Here is a 17,781-nt window from a genome sequence, read left to right as displayed (position 1 = left end):
TATACAGTGATGATCATACATCAGTAGTGTGTGTATATAGCATATGCAGTGATTAGCATACATGAGTAGTGTGTATATAGTATATACAGTGCTGAATTTAGATTTAATTTCATTGATTCTGGACTGGGTCTTCAATTAGGATTAGGGACAGTTAGACTGAATAGATTGACAGGACATCGTTACTCCAGAACGGTGTCCAACTGGTAATGGTGGAATTCACATTTAGCAGGAGATGGACTCAGAGTGAAGAGTTCCCACTCTATGTGTTTGATCATTTACCTGCTAGGTTGGTGTTGGGATTTCCATGGCTGCATATCCTTAATCCTGCTATTGATTGGTGTTGGAAGGATATTGTTAAATGGAGTTCCCACTGTCATAAGAAAAGTCTTATCTCTGTACAAATTTTCTCCGCTCGTCTGAAGGGTCTGCCGGCTTACCTGAAGGACTTCGGAGAGGTGTTCTCTGAGAAAGGGGCTGAGATACTGTTGCCCCATCGTCCTTATGATTGTCAATCTTTTACCTAATGCCAAATAGCCTAAAGCTCCTCTGTATAATGTGTCGGGATCCAAATGGACCGTAATGAAAGAATATGTAAATGAAAGTTTACAGAAAGGTCATATCTGTCCTTCCTCCTCACCTGTAGATGCGGGGTTCTTTTTTGTGAAAAAGAAAGATGGTGGCCTCCGTCCTTGCCTCGATTTCTGTGAACTAAACAAAATTACTGTTAAGAATACTGACTTATCCCCAACCTACAGGTGCTTCTCACAAAATTAGAATACCATCAAAAAGTGAATTTATTTCAGTTCTTCAATACAAAAAGTGAAACTCCTATATTATATAGAGTAATTACACACCGAGTGATCTATTTCACCTATTTCACATGTTTATTTCTGTTAATGTTGATGATTATGGCTTACAGCCAAAGAACACCCAAAAGTCATTATCTCAGTAAATTAGAATACTTTATAACACCAGCTTGAAAAATTATTGCAAAATTCAAAATGTTGGCCTACTGAAATGTATATTCAGAGAAGATTGGCATTAGGTCCTGGCAATGAAAATCCCCTTTACGTGGCTACCAGGTACACATGAATTGGCCAATTTATTCGCTAAGCATTCTCAATTTTTCATATTTCTGGTGCAGTAGTGCAATTCAGTTTTCATATTTCATGTTTGCTACAGCACTAAAGTGTTAAACTTTTAGTTTGATTGTATATGAGTTGGCGACTCTAGGTAAGCACCTGTTCAGACCTATTTATGTTTGGATGTGACAGTCAGTCTTTTGTTATGTGGGGACACATATATAAACCTACGATCCGATCCTTCACTGCCATGGTCCCCTAATAACACCAGAACGCTATGCTGCCACCAGTTCCTCGTTAGATTCAAGAACCGTCCGTTACCAAGCCTATATCGGGACAGAAACCAACCCCAGATAGAGTGAATTTGTGCGGAGAACATGCCGGTTCAATGATAGAGCCAAAAGAACGAAGCTAACAAATTTATAATTTTACTCCAGAAAAAATCGGCAGTGTTTAAAAAAATTACAAAATATATTACAAAAGAGACAAAATACAGATATGTACAAACAGTTCTAAAATAAAAGGGATAAAAGTATGAAACTTACTAAATTTCAGTCACAAGTATGACGTGTCGATAAAGGGGAGGAGAGTTCCCAAAAGAATGATTCAGCACCCCAGCATGGTGTCTAGCTGTCTCCCTGGCTCTAAATTCCTTCCAAAATGGACGTTCCTGTTTTATGGTTCAGCGATAAACGTAGGGACTCCCACTTTGGCTCACCTCACATGTGGGGCTGTTTTCTGGGAGATACATCTACTTTGGAAAGTTATCAAAAATTCCCTTTTGCCATATCTTTGGCCTGGAAGCACACAGACAGAAGATATTGGCATTATTTGTACACCTGTGATTTTACTGTTCTTTAGAGGTATGTCTGTGATTTACTGGTGTGCAGAAATTCATTTCCCAGATTTCCGATGGCCATAAATGCCACAAAACGCTGCCATGTGTAGCCTAATTGTCAAGATCCTGGAAATCTAATTTTCATGTTTTTAGGATTAATGTGTGTTACTGAACTTTGACTTTAAGTGTTATGCCTAGCAGACAAAGGGATTTTGGCGGAAAAAACACATTCTGCTTTCTGCTAGCTGACAGAGCCAGAAACTCACATTCCAGAATGACCATTTGATGGAAGGGAGGGGGTGTGGAAATTCACAGAGAGGCGGGAAGGGGCTCCAAGAAGGATTTTGGCTTTACAGAAACCATTGGTGGGAGGAGTATCAGGCAGCTATGGCTGTGTAACTCGAACAATGGAAAATAATTCATATTTTCCTGACAGATGATATAAGGTCTTTTGTGTCTCAGATATCTGTGGTCTCATTTGTTCCACACTTTTCATGTCTGTAGTGAACATTGTCCACCCATTTTGATGTCACCAGTCTTTTCAACCTCCCTTGAGGGTTTCACACACACCCTTTATATGATGACACGTGAGCATCTGTACCTGTTCCTCTGCTCTCTGTAGACATCTCATGCCAAGGCACCATGGTTTACAGTGCTTGTGTAAGTCCGTGTGCCAGGACCTGCCTGTCGCTGTCAGTGCAAGAAGCTTGCGATGGAGCGTGTGTGGAAGGCTGTGCATGTCCCGAGAACATGTATTACAACACACAGCTCAGCAGTTGTGTACAGAGGTATAGTCATCCTCCTTTGTAAATTATACATCATGTTTGTGGCAGTGAGGGAGAAGTTACCTGCTGATTATTATGTCTTCAGGAACCAGTGTCCATGTTACTTCCAAGGAATCGATTATCATCCTGGAGAAAAAGTTGTCACCTCCCTTGGTAAATGGTAAGAAATAAGTAGTAAGTAGTAAGAAATGTGCCTAGACAGTAAAGCAAATACATAAAAATGCAGGGCTGACTACATGTGGATACATGAGAGAGAAGAGGACTCTCCACATGTGAGTGAAGAGGACTGTCCACATGTGGATACATGTGAGAGAAGAGGACTTTCCACATGTGAATACATGAGAGAGAAGAGGACCGACATCATGTGGATACATGAGAGAGAAGAGGACTGTCCACATGTGGATACATGTGAGAGAAGAGGACTGTCCACATGTGAATACATGAGAGAGAAGAGGACCGACATCATGTGGATACATGAGAGAGAAGAGGTCTGTCCACATGTGGATACATGAGAGAGAAGAGGACTGTCCACATGTGGATACATGAGAGAGAAGAGGACTGTCCACATGTGGATACATGTGAGAGAAGAGGACTGTCCACATGTGAATACATGAGAGAGAAGAGGACCGACATCATGTGGATACATGTGAGAGAAGAGGACTGTCCACATGTGAATACATGAGAGAGAAGAGGACCGACATCATGTGGATACATGAGAGAGAAGAGGTCTGTCCACATGTGGATACATGAGAGAGAAGAGGACTGTCCACATGTGGATACATGAGAGAGAAGAGGACTGTCCACATGTGGATACATGTGAGAGAAGAGGACTGTCCACATGTGGATACATGTGAGAGAAGAGGACTGTCCACATGTGAATACATGAGAGAGAAGAGGACTGTCCACATGTGGATACATGTGAGAGAAGAGGACTGTCCACATGTGAATACATGAGAGAGAAGAGGACTGTCCACATGTGGATACATGAGAGAGAAGAGGACTGTCCACATGTGGATACATGTGAGAGAAGAGGACTGTCCACATGTGGATACATGAGAGAGAAGAGGACTGTCCACATGTGGATACATGAGAGAGAAGAGGACTGTCCACATGTGGATACATGTGAGAGAAGAGGACTGTCCACATGTGGATACATGTGAGAGAAGAGGACTGTCCACATGTGAATACATGAGAGAGAAGAGGACCGACATCATGTGGATACATGAGAGAGAAGAGGACTGTCCACATGTGGATACATGAGAGAGAAGAGGACTATCCACATGTGGATACATGTGAGAGAAGAGGACTGTCCACATGTGGATACATGTGAGAGAAGAGGACTGTCCACATGTGGATACATGTGAGAGAAGAGGACTGTCCACATGTGGATACATGTGAGAGAAGAGGACTGTCCACATGTGGATACATGTGAGAGAAGAGGACTGTCCACATGTGAATACATGAGAGAGAAGAGGACCGACATCATGTGGATACATGAGAGAGAAGAGGACTGTCCACATGTGGATACATGAGAGAGAAGAGGACCGACCTCATGTGGATATATGAGAGAGAAGAGGACTGTCCACATGTGGATACATGAGAGAGAAGAGGAATGTCCACATGTGGACACATGAGAGAGAAGAAGACTGTCCCCATGTGGACACATGAGAGAGAAGAGGACTGTCCACATGTGGATACATGAGAGAGAAGAGGACTGTCCACATGTGGATACATGAGAGAGAAGAGGACTGTCCACATGTGGATACATGTGAGAAAAGAGGTCTCTCCACATGTGGATACATGAGAAGGAAGAAGAGGACTGTCCACATGTGGATACAAGAGAGAGAAGAGGACTCTCCACATGTGGATACATAAAAGAGAAGAGGACTGTTCACATGTGGATAATGTGGATACATGAGAAGGAAGAAGAGGACTTTCCACATGTGGATACATGAGAAGGAAGAAGAGGACTCTCCACATGTGCATACATGTTAGAGAAGAGGACTGTCCACATGTGGATACATGAGAAGGAAGAAGAGGACTCTCCACATGTGGATACATGAGAAGGAAGAAGAGGACCAACCACATGTGGATACATGAGAAGGACGAAGAGGACCGACCACATGGAGATACATGAGAAGGACGAAGAAGACCGACCACATGGAGATACCTGAGAAGGAAGAAGAGGACCGACCACATGTGGATACATGAGAAGGAAGAAGAGGACCGACCACATGGAGATACATGAGAAGGAAGAAGAGGACGACCGCATGTGGATACCTGAGAAGGAAGAAGAGGACGACCACATGTGGATACCTGAGAAGGAAGAAGAGGACCGACCACATGTGGAGTTGGTGTAGTTGTCTTTTACTCTGATTGTCTCTTCTTATTGTCTCTGTGTTTGCTTTATTATTATTGAAGGGCACGACTCTCCAGGGATGAGTACAGCCAAGTCTCTCTCTTGCTCCTGATATCTATACTCTGCAGGTCCTATTACATTCATGTCTGTTCTGTCATTTGCAGCCTTTGTCTTGATGGAGTAATGAAGTGTGAAAGCAGCCAGAAAGGTGAGAGATTATTCCATGGACCCTGATTTAGAGCTCACCCCTTGTATTATAGGGCACTTATAAGGGCTCCCAGCCCTGATAGAAGGGTCCGCTAATGCATACCGTAGATGCTTTCATCACTGGATTGTTCTGCAATGTTCTCTCATGTTGTTGATGGTCGTTTTAGAGAGGTTAAAATCCAACCTGAGCCTTACAGAAGACTTATTGTAGGCAAATGTACCAAATCCATGATCTTATCACGCTGGTCTCTCACTGCGAGAGCCCCGATATGGCGTCATATTGGATTTACTAATGCTGTAAGTTGTGTCATCATCATAGCATGTCTCAATATGCGGTGCAGGTAATAACTAGTCCCTCTGTCCTTCTCCTAGTCCATGGCTGTCCATCCGGGCAAATCTATCACAACTGCAGCAGTCCAGATATGGACATTGATCTGAGCCAAGAGAAAACATGTGAGAATCAGCTGCTGAATGTCTCTGCAACCTCCAGCCTGCCCTGTGTGTCCGGCTGTGTGTGCCCCAGAGGGTAGGTAACCGGCCGTAGTTTACATGTATGACCAAAGTATGACCAATGTGTGCTCATATGTGTCACAGTTCACCCAAAATATGCAAAACAGAGAATGCAGCCAACAATGGGGGAATGGTCGTGATCATAAACTAAAGATTCATCAGTCTATAGCCGTTCTCATCATTACCTGGAACTCATAGAGTCCTCAGATCACACACATCAGTGACACACTAGACCTCCCAATGTCCTCGTGAGCAGGTGCTGAGCCATGGTAATGACAGACACTAGCACTTCCCAAATCCAGCTGGAGGGACTGAGGCTGCTGTATGCACAGTATGGAGGGACTGAGGCTGCTGTATGCACTGTACGGAGGGACTGAATCTGCTGTATGCACAGTACAGAGGGATTGAGGCTGCTGTATGCACAGTATGGAGGGATTGAGGCTGCTGTATGCACAGTACGGAGGGACTGAGGCTGCTGTATGTATAGTACGGAGGGACTGAGGCTGCTGTATGCACAGTATGGAGGGACTGAGGCTGCTGTATGCACAGTACGGAGGGACTGAGGCTGCTGTATGCACAGTATGGAGGGACTGAGGCTGCTGTATGCACTGTACGGAGGGACTGAGGCTGCTGTATGCACTGTACGGAGGGACTGAATCTGCTGTATGCACAGTACAGAGGGATTGAGGCTGCTGTATGCACAGTATGGAGGGATTGAGGCTGCTGTATGTACAGTACGGAGGGACTGAGGCTGCTGTATGCACAGTATGGAGGGACTGAGGCTGCTGTATGCACAGTACGGAGGGACTGAGGCTGCTGTATGCACAGTATGGAGGGACTGAGGCTGCTGTATGCACAGTACGGAGGGATTGAGGCTGCTGTATGCACTGTACGGAGGGACTGAATCTGCTGTATGCACAGTACAGAGGGATTGAGGCTCCTGTATGCACAGTATGGAGGGATTGAGGCTGCTGTATGCACAGTACGGAGGGACTGAGGCTGCTGTATGTACAGTACGGAGGGACTGAGGCTGCTGTATGCACAGTACGGAGGGACTGAGGCTGCTGTATGCACAGTACGGAGGGACTGAGGCTGCTGTATGTACAGTACGGAGGGACTGAGGCTGCTGTATGCACAGTATGGAGGGATTGAGGCTGCTGTATGCACAGTACAGAGGGATTGAGGCTGCTGTATGCACTGTACGGAGGGATTGAGGCTGCTGTATGCACAGTATAGAGGGATTGAGGCTGCTGTATGCACAGTATGGAGGGACTGAGGCTGCTGTATGCACAGTATGGAGGGATAGAGGCTGCTGTATGTACAGTACGGAGGAACTGAGGCTGCTGTATGCACAGTATGGAGGGATTGAGGCTGCTGTATGTACAGTATGGAGGGATAGAGGCTGCTGTATGTACAGTACGGAGGAACTGAGGCTGCTGTATGCACAGTATGGAGGGATTGAGGCTGCTGTATGCACAGTACAGAGGGATTGAGGCTGCTGTATGCACTGTACGGAGGGATTGAGGCTGCTGTATGCACAGTATAGAGGGATTGAGGCTGCTGTATGCACAGTATGGAGGGACTGAGGCTGCTGTATGCACAGTATGGAGGGATAGAGGCTGCTGTATGTACAGTACGGAGGAACTGAGGCTGCTGTATGCACAGTATGGAGGGATTGAGGCTGCTGTATGTACAGTATGGAGGGATAGAGGCTGCTGTATGTACAGTACGGAGGAACTGAGGCTGCTGTATGCACAGTATGGAGGGATAGAGGCTGCTGTATGTACAGTACGGAGGAACTGAGGCTGCTGTATGCACAGTATGGAGGGATTAAGGCTGCTGTATGCACAGTACGGAGGGATTGAGGCTGCTGTATGCACAGTATGGAGGGACTGAGGCTGCTGTATGCACAGTATGGAGGGATAGAGGCTGCTGTATGTACAGTACGGAGGAACTGAGGCTGCTGTATGCACAGTATGGAGGGACTGAGGCTGCTGTATGCACAGTACGGAGGGATTGAGGCTGCTGTATGCACAATACGGAGGGACTGAGGCTGCTGTATGCACAGTACGGAGGGATTGAGGCTGCTGTATGCACAGTACGGAGGGACTGAGGCTGCTGTATGTACAGTATGGAGGGAGTGAGGCTGCTGTATGTACAGTATGGAGGGACTGAGGGTGCTGTATGTACAGTATAGAGGGATTGAGGCTGCTGTATGCACAGTACGGAGGGATTGAGGCTGCTGTATGCACAGTATGGAGGGACTGAGGCTGCTGTATGTACAGTATGGAGGGATTGAGGCTGCTGTATGCACAGTATGGAGGGATAGAGGCTGCTGTATGTACAGTACGGAGGAACTGAGGCTGCTGTATGCACAGTATGGAGGGACTGAGGCTGCTGTATGCACAGTATGGAGGGATTGAGGCTGCTGTATGGACAGTACGGAGGGATTGAGGCTGCTGTATGCACAGTACGGAGGGATTGAGGCTGCTGTATGTACAGTATGGAGGGACTGAATCTGCTGTATGCACAGTATGGAGGGACTGAGGCTGCTGTATGCACAGTATGGAGGGACTGAGGCTGCTGTATGCACAGTACGGAGGGATTGAGGCTGCTGTATGCACAGTACGGAGGGATTGAGGCTGCTGTATGCACAGTACGGAGGGATTGAGGCTGCTGTATGTACAGTATGGAGGGATTGAGGCTGCTGTATGCACAGTACAGAGGGATTGAGGCTGCTGTATGCACAGTACGGAGGGATTGAGGCTGCTGTATGCACAGTACGGAGGGATTGAGGCTGCTGTATGCACAGTACAGAGGGATTGAGGCTGCTGTATGCACAGTATGGAGGGACTGAGGCTGCTGTATGCACAGTATGGAGGGATTGAGGCTGCTGTATGTACAGTACGGAGGGATTGAGGCTGCTGTATGCACAGTACGGAGGGATTGAGGCTGCTGTATGCACAGTACGGAGGGATTGAGGCTGCTGTATGCACAGTACGGAGGGATTGAGGCTGCTGTATGTACAGTATGGAGGGATTGAGGCTGCTGTATGCACAGTACAGAGGGATTGAGGCTGCTGTATGCACAGTACGGAGGGATTGAGGCTGCTGTATGCACAGTACAGAGGGATTGAGGCTGCTGTATGTACAGTATGGAGAGATTGAGGCTGCTGTGTGCACAGTACGGAGGGATTGAGGCTGCTGTATGCACAGTACGGAGGGATTGAGGCTGCTGTATGTACAGTATGGAGGGATTGAGGCTGCTGTATGCACAGTACGGAGGGATTGAGGCTGCTGTATGCACAGTATGGAGGGACTGAGGCTGCTGTATACACAGTACGGAGGGATTGAGGCTGCTGTATGCACAGTATAGAGGGATTGGGGCTGCTGTATGCACAGTATAGAGGGATTGAGGCTGCTGTATGCACAGTACGGAGGGATTGAGGCTGCTGTATGCACAGTACGGAGGGATTGAGGCTGCTGTATGCACAGTACGGAGGGATTGAGGCTGCTGTATGTACAGTATGGAGGGATTGAGGCTGCTGTATGCACAGTACAGAGGGATTGAGGCTGCTGTATGCACAGTACGGAGGGATTGAGGCTGCTGTATGCACAGTACAGAGGGATTGAGGCTGCTGTATGTACAGTATGGAGAGATTGAGGCTGCTGTGTGCACAGTACAGAGGGATTGAGGCTGCTGTATGCACAGTACGGAGGGATTGAGGCTGCTGTATGCACAGTACGGAGGGATTGAGGCTGCTGTATGTACAGTATGGAGGGATTGAGGCTGCTGTATGCACAGTACGGAGGGATTGAGGCTGCTGTATGCACAGTATGGAGGGACTGAGGCTGCTGTATGCACAGTACGGAGGGATTGAGGCTGCTGTATGCACAGTATGGAGGGATTGGGGCTGCTGTATGCACAGTATAGAGGGATTGAGGCTGCTGTATGCACAGTACGGAGGGATTGAGGCTGCTGTATGCACAGTACGGAGGGATTGAGGCTGCTGTATGCACAGTACGGAGGGATTGAGGCTGCTGTATGTACAGTATGGAGGGACTGAGGCTGCTGTATGTACAGTACGGAGGGATTGAGGCTGCTGTATGCACAGTATGGAGGGATTGGGGCTGCTGTATGCACAGTACGGAGGGATTGAGGCTGCTGTATGTACAGTATCTGGGAAGTTCCAATCTGGTGATGGCTCTGGGGGTGACTGGTGACAGCTTCAGGTTAAGAAGGGCTGTGGAGAGGACGGACTCCTGTGGTGTCACAGCGCCACCTCTCATTTTGCAGGTGGGGTCTGATATAACTTTTATGCTAAGTGGCTGTGATCTCAGGCAGACCTTTTTTTCTTTGTGACTTTCTGCATTGTATCTGAGCCACTGATTTCATGTCATCCCCAAAATTGCTTTAGGATTGTCATCGAAAAATCCTTTTGAAGTCGGCCCTCACTTTGAACATATGGGGAATAGAGGAAACTAGTTATAGCTAGGGAGAGAAAAACTAATTCCAACAACCTTTGACGCAATGACATCTATGCAGCTGATCCCCCTTTGGAAACAAGTAATGAAGGAAAATCCCAATGGCTAGCAGATGTAAGGCCAATCTTAGCTTGAATGCAGAGAAGCGCAGACTTACAACCGGTAGAGAGCTCAGCTAAAAAGAAAACGTAAAATCCTTTCTCTGTCTTATAGAAATGATGAAGTGAGGATTTACAGACTGCGTCAATATAATATATAGGAAAGTCATATTTTCTGAAACGTGATGAAATAGCAAAAGCAAACCATTGTTTTGCATCAGTGGGTGGGGTCCGCCAAATGGATCTTGGCCTGAGAAATGATAATATCTTTGCCATGTCTCCTATCCATAAACCGGTAAAATGGTGATAGGAAAGATGACTGTAATGTCTCCCGCCAGAGACGAAGACATCTGAGGCTAAGACACATCCTACAGCTCTCTGAATTCCAGCCCTGTTTAAGGGGAGGTGTGTGGGTGTAACAGAGGGGTCTGCGGCAAAGATGTGGGTGTAACAGGGGGGTCCGCGGCAGAGATGTGGGTGTAACAGAGGGGTCCGCGGCAGAGATGTGGGTGTAACAGAGGGGTCCGCGGCACAGAGATCTGGGTGTAACAGAGGGGTCCTCGGCAGAGATCTGGATGTAATAGGGGTCTGCGGCAGAGATCTGGGTGTAACAGAGGGGTCCGCGGCAGAGATCTGGGTGTAACAGAGGGGTCCGCGGCAGAGATCTGGATATAACAGGGGTCTGCGGCAGAGATCTGGGTGTAACAGGGCTCTGCGGCAGAGATCTGGGTGTAACAGAGGGGTCCGCGGCAGAGATGTGAGTGTAACAGTGGTCTGCGGCAGAGAACTGGGTGTAACAGAGGGGTCCGCGGCAGAGATCTGGATGTAACAGAGGGGTCCGCGGCAGAGATCTGGATATAACAGGGATCCGCGGCAGAGATGTGAGTGTAACAGTGGTCTGCGGCAGAGATCTGGGTGTAACAGATGGGTCCGCGACAGAGATCTGGATGTAACAGAGGGGTTCGCGGCAGAGATCTGGGTGTAACAGGGGTCTGCGGCAGAGATCTGGGTGTAACAGAGGGGTCCGCGGCAGAGATATGGATGTTACAGAGGGATCCACGGCAGAGATCTGGATGTAACAGAAGGGTCCTCGGCAGAGATCTGGATGTAACAGAAGGGTCCTCGGCAGAGATCTGGATGTAACAGAGGGGTCCTCGGCAGAGATCTTGATGTAACAGAAGGGTCCCCGGCAGAGATCTGGATGTAACAGAGGGGTCCGCGGCAGAGATCTGGATGTAACAGAGGGGTCCTCGGCAGAGATCTGGATGTTACAGAGGGATCCACGGCAGAGATCTGGATATAACAGAGGGGTCCGCGGCAGATATCTGGATGTAACATAGGGGTCTGCGGCAGAAATCTGGATGTAACAGAGGGTTCCGCGGCAGAGATCTGAATGTAACAGAGGGGTCCACGGCAGATATCTGGATGTAACAGAGGGGTCCACGGCAAAGATCTGAATGTAACAGAGGGGTCCGCGGCAGAGATCTGGATGTAACAGAGGGGTCCACAGCAGAGATCTGGATGTAACAGAGGGGTCTGCAGCAGAGATCTGGATGTAACAGTGTACTAAAAGAACCACTCGCTTCCACCAATTGTTTATACAGGCCGATCAAACTCCCATTACAGGTAGCCAGACACCTACAGCGGGTGTGATGACGTTACTACTCGGCGCCCTCTGTCCGCAGATGTGCGGGCGCTCAGAGCAGCGGAGAAGCGAGGAGGAGAGGCAAGTATTGTATTTTTTATGGGGGTTTCTTTAAATTATTTAGAGTCTGCCTATAGGGGTGCATTATACTATAGAGTCTGCCTATGGGGGTCTATTATACTATATGGAGTCCTCCTATCGGTGTGCATTTTACAATGTAGAGTCTGTGCATTATACAATATAGAGTCTGCCTATGGGGAGTGCATTATACTATATAGAGTCTCCATATGGAGGGTGCTTTATACTATATTTAGTCTCCCTATAGAGGATGCATTATACTATATAGATTCTGCCTATGGGGGTGTATTATACTATATAGAGTCTGCCTATGAGGAGTGCATTATACAATATAGAGTCTGCCTATGGGGGGTGCATAATACTATATAGAGCCTGCCTATGAGGAGTGCATTATACTATATAGTCTCCGTATGGGGGGTTTATTATACTATATAGAGTCTGCCTATGGGGGTGTGTTGTGGATTCTGTTTGCGGGCTCCCTCTGGTGGTTACTGCTGGTACTGGGTGACTTTGGTGGGTTGCGGCCTTTGGTTTCCATCTGTCCATCAGAGGCTGGGTGTTTCCTATTTTACCTGGCCTCGCTGTCATTTCCCTTGCCGGCTATCAATGTGTTCAGATGTGCTCTGTTTGGTTCCTGCCTACCTGCTCCCAGATCTTTCAGGATAAGCTAAGTGCTGATTTTCAGTTGTTTGGTTTTTTGTCCAGCTTGCTTAGAATGTCTCTTTGTTAGCTGGTTGCTCTAGTGGACTGAGGTTCTCCCCATGTGCCATGAGTTGGCACATGGGTTCTTGTAATCTCAGGATGGTTTTTTTGATTAGGGTTTTTTGCTGACCGCTCAGTCCCCTTTTGCATCGTTCTGCTTTCTAGTTTTCAGCGGGCCTCTATTTGCTAAAGCTATATATATCATCTCTATGTGTGTGCCTTCCTCTCATTTCACCGTCAATACATGTGGGGGGCAACTATATCTTTGGGGTTAATTCCTCTGGAGGCAAGTGAGGTCTTTGTTTTCTCTGCAGTACTAGTTAGCTCTTAGGCTGGTGCGTGGCGTCTAGAACCAACGTAGGCACGCTCCCTGGCTATCTCTAGTTGCGTTTTGTCAGGCGTAGGGCAGCGGTCAGCCCAGGTTCCATCACCCTAGAGCTCGTCCGATATTTATTATACTTTGCTTATCCTGTGCTATCCCTAGCCATTGGGGATTCATGACAGTATAGCCGGCCTACAAAGTGTTAATTTTTTGGGCTGAAGCAGGAGGAAAAGAAGTGTTCAAGGAAATTTTTTATTTTTTTTTTCCTTCAGAGTTTTGCTGCCTAGCCCTTAATTGCTGTCTAGCTGCTTCTTACCTCCTCTTAACCCTTGAATGGCTCTGATCTTAGCTGTTTATCATGGATGTCCAGAGTTTGGCTTCCAGCCTGAGTAATCTCGCGGCAAAGGTTCAAAACATACAGGATTTCGTTGTTCACACTCCCATGTCTGAACCTAGAATTCCTATTCCAGAGTTTTTTTCTGGAGATAGATCTACCTTCCTGAATTTCAGGAACAATTGTAAATTGTTTCTCTCTTTGAAATCTCGCTCCTCTGGAGACCCTGCTCAACAGGTCAAGATTGTTATATCGTTCCTACGGGGCGACCCTCAGAATTGGGCATTTGCATTGGCACCAGGGGATCCTGCATTGCTCAGTGTGGATGCGTTTTTTCTGGCATTGGGATTGCTCTATGAGGAACCTAACCTAGAGATTCAGGCTGAAAAGGCTTTATTGGCCCTCTCTCAGGGGCATGATGAAGCGGAAATATATTGTCAGAAATTTCGGAAATGGTCGGTGCTTACTCAGTGGAATGAGTGCGCCCTGGCTGCAAACTTCAGAAATGGTCTTTCTGAGGCCATTAAGGATATTATGGTGGGGTTCCCTGCGCCTACAGGTCTGAATGAGTCTATGGCTATGGCCATTCAGATTGATCGGCGTTTACGGGAGCGCAAACCCGTGCACCAGTTGGCGGTGTCTTCTGAACAGGCACCTGAGACTATGCAATGTGATAGAATTCAGTCCAGAAGTGAACGGCAAAATTATAGGCGGAGAAATGGTTTGTGTTTTTATTGTGGTGATTCAGCTCATGTTATATCAGCATGCTCTAAACGCACAAAAAGGGTTGATAAATCTTTTGCCATTGGTACTCTGCAGCCTAAGTTCATTTTGTCTGTGACTCTGATTTTTTCACTGTCTTCCATTTCCGTCGATGCCTATGTGGATTCAGGCGCTGCCCTGAGTCTTATGGATTGGTCATTTGCTAAACGCTGCGGTTTTAGTCTAGAGCCTCTGGAAGTTCCTATTCCTCTGAAAGGAATTGATTCTACACCATTGGCTATGAATAAACCGCAGTATTGGACACAAGTGACCATGCGCATGACTCCCGTTCATCAGGAGGTGATTCGCTTCCTTGTACTGTATAATTTACATGATGTACTAGTGCTTGGTCTGCCATGGTTACAAACTCATAATCCTGTCCTGGACTGGAAAACAATGTCTGTGCTAAGCTGGGGATGTCAGGGGGTTCATGATGATGCACCTCCGATTTCTATCGCTTCATCTACTCCTTCGGAGATCCCTGCGTTTTTGTCGGATTATAGGGATGTTTTTGAGGAGCCTAAGCTCAATTCGCTCCCTCCCCATAGAGAGTGTGACTGTGCTATAGAATTGATTCCTGGCAGTAAGGAATCCCTAAGGGTCGTTTATTTAATCTGTCACTGCCAGAGCATACTGCTATGCGGAATTATATTAAGGAGGCCTTGGAAAAGGGACATATTCGTCCATCTTCGTCCCCTCTGGGAGCAGGTTTTTTTTTCGTGGCAAAAAAAGATGGTTCCCTGAGGCCTTGTATAGATTATCGCCTTCTGAATAAGATTACAGTCAAATACCAGTATCCATTGCCATTATTTACTGATTTGTTTGCTCGCATTAAGGGGGCTAGGTGGTTCACTAAAATAGATCTTCGTGGTGCGTATAATCTGGTGCGGATAAAACAGGGTGATGAGTGGAAAACCGCATTTAATACGCCTGAGGGCCATTTTGAGTATTTGGTAATGCCTTTTGGACTCTCCAATGCTCCGTCAGTCTTTCAGTCCTTTATGCACAATATTTTCCGTGAATATCTGGATAAGTTTATGATTGTGTATTTGGATGATATTTTGGTGTTTTCTGATGACTGGGAGTCTCATGTTCTACAGGTCAGGAAGGTGTTTCAGGTTTTGCGGGCCAATTCTCTGTTTGTGAAGGGCTCAAAGTGTCTCTTCGGAGTCCAGAAGATTTCTTTTTTGGGGTACATTTTTTCTCCTTCTACTATTGAGATGGATCCCGTTAAGGTTCAGGCTATTTGTGACTGGACACAACCTACATCTGTTAAGAGTCTTCAGAAGTTCTTGGGGTTTGCTAATTTTTATCGTCGGTTCATTGCTAATTTTTCCAGTATTGTTAAACCTTTGACTGATTTGACTAAAAAGGGTGCTGATGTTGCTGATTGGTCTCCTGCGGCCGTGGAGGCCTTTCGGGAACTTAAGCGCCGGTTTTCTTCTGCTCCTGTGTTGTGTCAACCAGATGTTTCACTTCCTTTCCAGGTGGAGGTTGATGCTTCCGAGATTGGAGCGGGGGCGGTTTTGTCACAGAGAAGTTCTAATGGCTCGGTGATGAAGCCATGTGCTTTCTTCTCTAGAAAATTCTCGCCCGCCGAGCGCAATTATGATGTGGGTAATCGGGAGCTTTTGGCCATGAAGTGGGCATTTGAGGAGTGGCGTCATTGGCTTGAGGGTGCTAAACATCGCGTGGTGGTCTTGACTGATCACAAGAATCTCATTTACCTTGAGTCTGCCAGGCGTTTGAATCCTAGACAGGCTCGTTGGTCGTTATTTTTTTCTCGTTTCAATTTCGTGGTTTCATACCTGCCAGGTTCAAAGAATGTGAAGGCAGATGCTCTTTCCAGGAGTTTTGTGCCTGACTCTCCTGGAGACACTGGGCCTGCTGGTATCCTTAGGGATGGAGTAATATTGTCCGCCGTATCCCCAGACTTGCGACGCGTATTGCAGGAGTTTCAGGTGGATAAACCGGATCGATGTCCACCAGAAAGACTGTTTGTTCCGGATGATTGGACCAGTAGAGTCATCTCCGAGGTCCATTCTTCTGTGTTGGCTGGTCATCCTGGAATATTTGGTACAAGAGACTTGGTGGCCAGGTCTTTTTGGTGGCCTTCCTTGTCTAGGGATGTGCGTACCTTTGTGCAGTCTTGTGAAGTGTGTGCTCGAGCTAAGCCTTGCTGTTCACGGGCTAGTGGGTTGTTGTTATCCTTGCCCATCCCGAAGAGGCCTTGGACGCACATTTCCATGGATTTTATTTCTGATCTCCCGGTTTCACAGAAAATGTCCGTTATCTGGGTTGTGTGTGACCGCTTTTCTAAGATGGTTCATTTGGTGCCCTTGCCTAAGTTGCCCTCCTCCTCTGAGTTGGTTCCTTTGTTTTTTCAGAACGTGGTTCGTTTGCATGGGATTCCGGAGAATATCGTTTCTGACAGGGGATCCCAGTTTGTGTCTAGATTTTGGCGGACGTTTTGTGCCAAGATGGGCATTGATTTGTCTTTCTCGTCTGCATTCCATCCTCAGACGAATGGCCAGACGGAGCGAACTAATCAGACCTTGGAAACTTATTTGAGGTGTTTTGTTTCTGCTGATCAGGATGACTGGGTTGCTTTTTTGCCACTGGCCGAATTTGCTCTTAATAATCGGGCTAGTTCGGCCACGTTGGTCTCTCCTTTTTTTTGTAATTCGGGGTTTCATCCTCGTTTTTCCTCTGGTCAGGTGGAGTCTTCGGATTGTCCTGGAGTGGACGTGGTGGTGGACAGGCTACATCACATTTGGAATCAGGTGGTGGACAATTTGAAGTTATCTCAGGAGAAGACTCAGCAGTTTGCTAATCGCCGTCGCCGCGTGGGTCCCCGACTTCTTGTTGGGGACTTGGTGTGGTTGTCTTCTCGTTTTGTCCCTATGAAGGTCTCTTCTCCTAAGTTCAAGCCTCGGTTCATCGGTCCTTATAGGATCTCGGAGATTCTTAACCCTGTATCTTTCCGTTTGGATCTCCCAGCATCGTTCGCTATTCATAATGTGTTCCATCGGTCGTTGTTGCGGAGGTATGAGGTGCCTGTTGTTCCTTCGGTCGAGCCTCCTGCTCCGGTGCTGGTGGAGGGAGAATTGGAGTATGTTGTTGAAAAGATCTTGGATTCTCGTGTTTCCAGACGCAAACTCCAGTATTTGGTTAAGTGGAAGGGTTATGGTCAGGAGGACAATTCCTGGGTGGTCGCCTCCGATGTTCATGCGACTGATTTGGTCCGCGCCTTCCATAGAGCTCACCCTGATCGCCCTGGGGGTTCTCGTGAGGGTTCGGTGACCCCTCCTCAAGGGGGGGGTACTGTTGTGGATTCTGTTTGCGGGCTCCCTCTGGTGGTTACTGCTGGTACTGGGTGACTTTGGTGGGTTGCGGCCTTTGGTTTCCATCTGTCCATCAGAGGCTGGGTGTTTCCTATTTTACCTGGCCTCTCTGTCATTTCCCTTGCCGGCTATCAATGTGTTCAGATGTGCTCTGTTTGGTTCCTGCCTACCTGCTCCCAGATCTTTCAGGATAAGCTAAGTGCTGATTTTCAGTTGTTTGGTTTTTTGTCC

General features: G+C 47.3%; 1 protein-coding gene across 1 annotated transcript in view; it reads left to right on the top strand.

Moving 5' to 3' along the window:
- The window catches only part of OTOG (otogelin), a 1,016,637-nt gene that overhangs the window by 520,984 nt on the left and 477,872 nt on the right, over positions 1-17,781 (top strand). Inside the window, exons 20-23 of the mRNA XM_077292284.1 lie at positions 2,543-2,708; positions 2,791-2,865; positions 5,229-5,272; positions 5,644-5,797. Of these exons, the coding sequence (XP_077148399.1) occupies positions 2,543-2,708; positions 2,791-2,865; positions 5,229-5,272; positions 5,644-5,797 (439 nt within the window). The remainder of the gene's footprint in view (positions 1-2,542; positions 2,709-2,790; positions 2,866-5,228; positions 5,273-5,643; positions 5,798-17,781) is intronic.

This window comes from Ranitomeya variabilis, chromosome 2 (assembly GCF_051348905.1).
Source record: "Ranitomeya variabilis isolate aRanVar5 chromosome 2, aRanVar5.hap1, whole genome shotgun sequence".
NCBI lineage: Eukaryota > Metazoa > Chordata > Amphibia > Anura > Dendrobatidae > Ranitomeya > Ranitomeya variabilis.
Note: the sequence above shows the minus strand (reverse complement) of the source record. Positions and strands in the feature narration are given on the sequence as shown.